General features: G+C 42.4%; 1 protein-coding gene across 1 annotated transcript in view; it reads right to left on the bottom strand.

Annotated features, from left to right (window-relative positions):
• Positions 1-1068: 1068 nt before the first annotated feature.
• Positions 1069-8108, bottom strand: part of LOC104083789 (microtubule-associated protein 4-like) — a gene marked incomplete at its 3' end in the record, with an annotated part of 10761 nt that continues 3721 nt past the window's right edge. Inside the window, exon 2 of the mRNA XM_009587412.1 lies at positions 1069-1134. Coding sequence (XP_009585707.1) covers positions 1069-1134 — 66 coding nt within the window. The remainder of the gene's footprint in view (positions 1135-8108) is intronic.

Below are 8108 nucleotides of genomic sequence, written 5' to 3'. Positions count from 1 at the left end.
ATTTTTTTCTTGGGGCTGCACCTATGCACTAGCAGAAGAGATACTAGTGCTGGGAACATCCAAACAATCTTAGTGATGATCTGTACTGCTAAAGCTGAGCTGAAAATCATGCAAAGGAAGACCAAATAAATAGCTCTTACAATGCCAGGATGACAATTAACTTTCTAATATTTTATCCTCAAGAAAACAGAGGTGCTACAGCATGGCCTGTCAAAGTCCGCACCCTCCTCACCACAAAAGGAAACAATCCACTGGCTCATGCACACAGTCGCAGAGTTTGGTACTGCTCATCCTGAACAGTTCGGTTGGAATTTGGTAGGAAACCCAATTCACCGTAAGAAAGTCTCATAAAAGGGAAATGTAACTGCTAAAAGACGACTAACTTCAGCATATGTTAGGCTGCTTGGAAAGATCAATTATTTTCCAGGTTCCTCACAAGTTTGAAATATTGGTCCACTTAAGTAACAACAAGTTTCTTGCAGACAAAGCTATCCTAACGCTGTATGAAAAAAAGTTCAGAAGACCTCAATTTCATCTTTGACATTGCTAAAGCAAGTATTAGGAGATATTTACAGAAGGATAGTTTGGCATGGAAAGAGAAGCTGTAGAATAAACAAAGCAGTGTAATTTCAGCAGCAGCTAAGAATCAGTGAATAAAAAAACTGCATCAAAGAATGGTGTATTTAGAGAAGAAACATTACTGTCAGTCTCATGGGGAACAGGAGAAGTCATTCTCACAGGTTAGAGTTCAGCTATAAATATTATGGAGCCACTGGAAAGCCATTTAAGTATCAGTGCCCTAGATGTTGCCTTCCCAACACTGACCATGAATAAAGTATACAATGTCTTCAGAACGAGGCTTTATGCAAATAAGCAATTTCAAACCCAAAAGAGAATAAAGTTCTATTTTGTTTCAAATTCTTTGAAAAGATAATTAAAAAAACCAAAACCAATTCTCCATGGAGAAATACGACTCAGAAAGAAGATGCATTTTGTCACAATGAGGTTTTACTGGTCCAATAACAAATAAAGAAGTCGACGTGTTTCTTCCAGACATTAAGCACGTACCTGTGCGATGATCTTCTATTCCATGGTCACCATTTTCTACAACTGTTGGCCCGGAAGCTGGAGTATCTGCAAGAAATCAAAGGAAATGTTAGCACTGGACGAAGTTAATCTTAATCCAAAATTTAAAACAACATTGTAAGCACAACACTGTAATGTTATCAAACACAGATAAGGGTTTTTTTATCCCCAGAATTATTTTTGAAATAAGTTAAGGTACCCACACGGCACCAAGTCAGTGCAACTTAAAACCCAAAAAGAAGAGCTTTTCAATCACAGAAAATGTAGTCCCATGAAGGAGACTCAAGGCATAACAACTAGAAGCTTCTTTATCTATTCATACCATCACTTCAGACTAAGCTTTCCTAAGGGTCAGCACTAAACCGCTGTGACTCTGGATTTCCTTCAAGCAAATAATGCTTAGCCAAGCTGATAAACTTCGACAGGGTTGGTGGATGCGAGGGCAAGAGCAGTTGAAGCTGTTGACCTTAACGCCACCTCCCATAACATCCTCACAGACAAACTGACAAAGCATGGGTCAGATAACTGCACAGTGAGGTGGACAGAAAACTGGCTGAACAGCCAGGCTCAGAGGGTGGTGATCGCTAGCACGAAGTCCAGCTGAAGGCCAGTCACTAGTGGCATCCCACGGCAGTTGACACTGGGACCAATAGCGTTTAACATCCTCATTAATGACCTGAACAATGGAGAAGAGCACACCCTCAGCAAGTTTGCAGATTATACAAAACTGGGAGGAGTGGTTGATACGCCAAAGGCTTGTGATGCCATCCAAAGGGACCTGGACAGGCTGGAGAGATGAACAGAGAAGAATCTCATGAAGTTCAACAAGGAGAAATGCAAAGTCCTGCACCAAGGGAGGAATAAGCCCAGGCACTAGTATACACTGGGGCTCAACGTGCTGGAAGGCGGGTCCTTCAGGAAAAGCCCTTGGGGTCCTTCAGGAAAAGCCCTTGGGGTCCTGGTGGCCAACAAGTTGAACATGAACCAGCAATCTGCCCTTGCAGCAAAGACAGTCAACAGCATCCTGGGCTGCATTAGGCAGAGCATTGTCAGCAGGTTGAGGGGGGTGATCCTTTCCCTCTCTTCAGCACTGTTGAGACACATCTGGAGTGCTGGGTCCTGTGTTGGGCCCCTCAGTACAGGAGAGATGGAACTACTGGAAAGAGGTCAGTGCAGGGCCACTAAGAAGATTAAGGGACTGGAGTGTCTCTCATATGAGTAAAGGCTGAGAGAGAGCTGGGACTGTTCACCCTGGAGAAGAGAAGACTTGGCGGGGGGGGATGTGTACAAGCACCCGAAGGGAGGCTGTAAAGAAGCCTGAGGCACTCTTTTCAGTGGAGTCCAGTGACAGAACAAGAGCCAACAAGCACAAACGAATTCCTCAGAATCTTTAAATATTGGTCCACTTCAGTCATGACAAGTTTATTGCAGACAAAGCTATTCTAATACTGTTAGAAAAAAGGATCAGAAGACCTCAATTTCAGCTCTGACAGCACATTGCTAAAGCAGATATCAGGGAGACATTTAGAGAAGGGTAGTTCAGGGTGGAAGACTACTGATTCCAAAAAATAGCATATAAGATACTTACCACCAAGAGATTTAGTTTATCTTGTTCTGACATTGTCAGATAAAATTTTAACAGGCACCAGGATTTACACACTGAACTTGGAAAACATGGCAGCAATACAAGACCTAGTGATAGCTGGGGCAATTTCGAATCATAGAATCATTAAGGTTGGAAAAGACCTCTAAGATCGAGTCCAACCGTCAACCCAACACCACCATGCCCACTAAACCATGTCCCTAAGCGCCCCATCTACACGTCTTTTAAATACTTCCAGGGATGGTGACTCCACCACTTCCCTGGGCAGCCTGTTCCACAAGGCCTGACCACTCTTTCAGTGAAGAAGTTTTTCCTAATGTCCAATCTAAATCAAAGAACCAAGCTCTAAACTGGGCTTTGCCACCTGCTCAGTGAGCCACCTTAGGAAAGCCACTCTGCAAAGAGGTAGCTATCTCCAAGTATGTAATGAAAATGCTAAAAAAATAATTTTTTAAAATGCTGCTTGGAAACCATCTTTGGGAATAAAGGAATTTAATTAACATAACAATGTAATTTTTTTTAAAAAGCACACTTCTTGTTCTAGTACTCAAACAATTCTTCCTAATCATCAAAATATGCTAGTGAAATTCTGTATCACTGCATAATCTCTACACTGGGCTGCCGAGGGTCAATAACTATAATTGCTTAGACAAACTGTGTGAGAAATTCTACTTATTTTAAATTACTGCCTTTGAGATCAGACCATGGTCATAACGAAAGTAGCTGGATTGTGCTGGTATTAATACTGGTGCAGGTTGCCAGCAGCACAGTATTTCTGTAGGCAACCATCACCATGACAGGTGAATCTTACAAGGCCATTTACCTAAATTGAAGATATCATCCTTGCACCAAGTCTTAAAATATTTTCTAGTATCTTCTTAAATAAACTCTGCTTAATTTCTAAGAATTTATCCCATTTTCCAGTTGTGACATAGTGAAGACAAGTCATTGCAAGAACGATACCGAGTAGCATTAGTTAAGCACAACAAGCAGCACAAGCTCTAGCAGCAGTTCAGCTCCTCAGGCCATCAGTTCTGCTTATTGTGAAGAAACACTCAGGGCATTGGCTTAAAAAAAAATCCTGTGGGTAAATAAAATAAAATCACTCCCACAGAGACACACATTCAGTTACCTGGAGTTGCTGCTGTCCCTTCCCTGAGCTCAAGCAGTTTTAAAACAAAGCTACGTTACCAGTATACTTCAGGTACAGCACTTTAGGGCTTAATGCAACCCTCAGTAAAGCAAAAGGAAAGTCTTTCCAGTTACTTCAGTGGCTCATCCTGGTGTTTTACAAAAATTCAGCACGAACTTGCCAGACAGCTTATAGAAAAACATACACCTACATCCTCTTCAAGTAGCTGAAAATACTACAGGAATCCCTGGACCTGTTTCTTAGCAGTTAAACACACCAGCTCCTCCTGCTGTTAGTCTTTACAAGGTCTGGTATTTACTGTAACAGTAGAACTGTCTTAACTGGGAGAACTACTGCCAGTCACTGAATTTACTGATCAGTTCAGGCAAAGAGAAATCAGGGCCATGGGATGGTTTATACAACATTGCTTCACAGTTGCCAAAAGGTATGCTGGGTATCTCGTGGAGTAACAGGGTCTTACAATGAGATCTCCGAGCAATTACGTAGAGGAGCTACACAGGTCCTGCTGACCCTTCCAGTTAACAGCGAGGGAGCTTAGCCCAAGTGCAAGAGCTACACGTTTTCTTAAGTCCTGCTCAAATGGGTGTCGTAACACTGGTTTAATGAAGGTAGCTGATGATGCCACTGTAACAGAGGTTTTGTAAGTCTTCTCTAGTCTTCACTCATGCTAAACATGCCAAAAAATCTTTTGGTGGTGGGGGAAAAAAAGACAGCAACCCCCACTACCACAGCCCACAAGCTTACTCCCATTTCTTCAGTATTTAAACTGTAATTGAAAACTTGAATGCAAATTCTGTTATAAATTGGACAAAATGATCACATATTGCTTTCAGTTTCATTCAAATCTGATCATTACACCTTGCACAGAAAATACAGCTGTTGAAATGTTTCATAGTTTGGCCTTGATGCCACCACATTATTCATGCATTAAAAACAGGACTCAACTTGATCACAAATATGGCTAAACACTACACACTACTAATTTCGTCTGCCAAGTCTGTGTGCATACTTTGAGCACTGGCTTCGGCTTGCAAAAAATGTTCATCTGTAAGACTGGTCTGGTGGCACCTGGAATGAGCCATTTGTGTGCATTTGAGGTCAGCTTTGCACTCCATATAGTCTACTTTGCGGTGCTTCTGGCAATTCAGTCCACTTCAGCTATTCAGAAAATAAACACTTCATCTGTACAAACACTTCATTTAGGGACTGATCTCCTAGGTAGCAAGTGATCCAAGCCAACTGTCGTCTATCAAAAAGAAAAGCCAGGACACCCCACCCTCCCCTACCAAGGGCTCTGCAAACTTAAAATGAAACAAAACAACCCCTACCAAAATATTAGTCAAGCCTACCAAACACCATGGTAGATGAAAACGAGGACAGCTCAAAGCCAGCTACGTAAGGCTCTCAAGTCTGTGCAGCTTCTAGACTGCAAAGCACAAATACATTCCTTCAGAGCACTTCATCTTATTCAGTCCCCTATATTCACTCATTTGAAGGAAAAAAAAAAAATTGTAAGACATGTACTGAAAATCCTGCATTTGCTTCAGTGGCACAGGAATTAGGGCAAAAGAATAGGTCAAAGCCGTTACAGCATTCTTCTCCTTCTCAACGTGCTGAGCAGTAACCACAGTAGCTGCTCTTCTCTGCATGCACCCTGCTAGCTGCAGAAGGTTGCTTCTCTGCCATCAAAGCCACGCAGAGGGAAGTGATCTAAAAGAGCTCCAGTTACCACAATAGCAGAGGAACCTGCAAGCAGGTGTCACATGGGCAACAGCTTTTAACTTTCTCAAAAAGCTCTGCAAACACGCAGGGATAAGCAAGACACCATTGCACATGCATCATGTGCTCAGTCAAGCCAGGGTCTCTCCAAATCAAACACTTAACCAGGCAAAATATAAAGAAAATTTTAGGCTCAACAGTGGGTTCCCAAACGAGCAGAAGAATCAGAAATGCCACGTCTTTCCTTCTGCACTTCTTGGAAAGATGAAAAGCAGGTAAAATGGTTTCCTTTACAGTTTTAGCTTTTTTGGAAGACAAGCCTCCAGAAAATCAGGTCATATGAAACAACTCCACCCAGCATTAGTAGTCTTTATTTTTATGTCTCCGAAGGTCAGCTCCTTTGGAGCAAATCAAACTTACTTTAGTTAGCTAGCATGCAAGTGTGAAAGTACCCAGCAATTTTCTCAGGGCCAGGTCTCCTCCCCTCATATTCTAAATTGTATAAAAACAAAAACATGTCAAGATGTTGTAACTACATAATCCTCATCAGAATCACAAGATAGTATTTGCATCTGGCTAGTGGATCAAAGGATTGTTTTTATATAAACAAATTTAAGGCAGCATTCGCTAAACCGATAATCTCTAGAGCAAATGGACAGTGCCAATATAAAAAACCCTGATCTCCAGCAGTGACTTGGCACAGTGCACATGGAAGCATAACCACAACTGAGCACGCTTCCACCATCAGACCTGCCGCCTGCTCTGTAGTAGGCATGGGATACCAGAGGCCAAAAAGAAAAGAGAGCTCTCGGCAGGCCAGGGTGGGGTGGACAGGTTGTGGACGAGAGTCATTTTGTACATTTTATCATCCTATCACACGTTGGTGCGTGCAGACTGGTTGAATGCAACTTTGGGCGAGAGCTTAGACAAAAAAAACATGAGTGGGAACAAAAATGCTGAAGAGAGTGCTATACAGTCAAAACCAGCTGGTAACTCTTAAACAAGTAGCTTGAGCTGTTTCAATTCATACGTTTAAATATTCTGTCTCAAAACGGCTTCTGAACAGCAGTCAAGCTCATCAGCTCCCAGAGTCACCAAAAAAAGGCTGAGAGTTTTGCTCGCTCTTTGGCATTCCCGTATGACGTAAAGGCTTGGTTTGGATTCTCAAGCTGCTCTCTCTAACCGTGAGAATTAAAGAGAATTTGAATGTACATGGAAGCCACGGCTTGCTTGGTTTTGTGTTTTGGGCATGCCAGGGCTTTCAGAAGCGCACACATACTGTCAGATGGCACTAACAGAAGCAAGCTGCACAGGCAGGTCTGGCGTCCAAGAGCAGGAAAAGAAGACCTGCCATACTGATTTCTACTAAGGTCCCTCTCCCCCCATCTCACCTTCACACCTCTCCTTCTGAAATAGGAAGCTGAAGTCTGAAGGTTTAATCACCGTGTCTGATCACTGGCTGCCTCTCATGGAATTGAATCCAAGATGACTAGATGTTAGAGAACCCCAGGTGAAGTTCACTAATTGAGCACAAATATTACCTGAATGAAGCTAAACCACTGTAAAGCAACTCAGCTAGAAAAAAATTATTTTTTTTGCTTTGTGAATTGTAACGACTGGATTAATTTCACCACTTCGTTTCATAAAACATAGAAAAAGTTTCAAGAACACTTTGGCTTATCAAGACAATACTTAAGGCGCTCCCTCCTCAAGAAAATAGGGGTGTATTACTTAGTTAAGCGACTCAACTCAAGATCTGGGCAGCTTTATTATATAATCTGCATTTTAAACAAAAAACACAAAAAAACCCACCCTCACTCTGAAATATGCTCCCGACAGACTACTGGTACAAGGCCCTATGCTGAAATGAACCTGCAGTTTCTGCAGCTGGGCCATGAGATGCTGGGAAAGCAGCTGAAATCTGGGGCAGAGCACATGAATCACACAGCTTAGGAGCACACCTTTGGTATCGCCTGGGGGGTCTCTGAACTATTTTTAATGTTTGGTTAGCAAGTGTCTGACAGAAACCCGCTGCAAGGAACACAGGCAGATTAAAGACCTTGTGCACTCAGATCATGCTCAATATTTACGTACAAAAAGACAATATAGGGATTTGTATTAACCAGAGGTTTTAACAACTTTGGGGTTGGAATGGGGATGGACAGACTTTCAGAGGAAAAAGGTGTTCAATATATCATATGAGATAAAAATGCAAGTATGAACGTGTTTGCTGACTTTTTTTAATCCCTCTGAATCTTTGGGGTATATGGAACATTCCCCATCCCTGGTTTCGTATGTGACAAAGTGTTGCACTTACTCCTAGTGCAGACAGAGAGATAAAAGGAAAGGGAAATGTTGTGGTTTGGCCTTGGGTTTCAGGCTCTGGAGCTGTGTTTTGTTTCCATACCAGGGCAGGATGGCCTGCTCTGCTGTGCAGCAGTGTCTGTCCAGCAGCACCACGCAGCACCAGCAGAGCCATCTCGTGGCGACACATGTGCTTGAAAAAAAGCCCCAAAGCCACTGCCCATAGCAAATTAAAAGAACTTC

Source organism: Fulmarus glacialis, unplaced genomic scaffold (genome assembly GCF_000690835.1).
Source record: "Fulmarus glacialis isolate BGI_N327 unplaced genomic scaffold, ASM69083v1 scaffold7881, whole genome shotgun sequence".
Classification (NCBI taxonomy): domain Eukaryota; kingdom Metazoa; phylum Chordata; class Aves; order Procellariiformes; family Procellariidae; genus Fulmarus; species Fulmarus glacialis.
The sequence above is the reverse complement of the archived record's forward strand: the minus strand, read 5'-3'. Positions and strand labels throughout refer to the sequence as shown.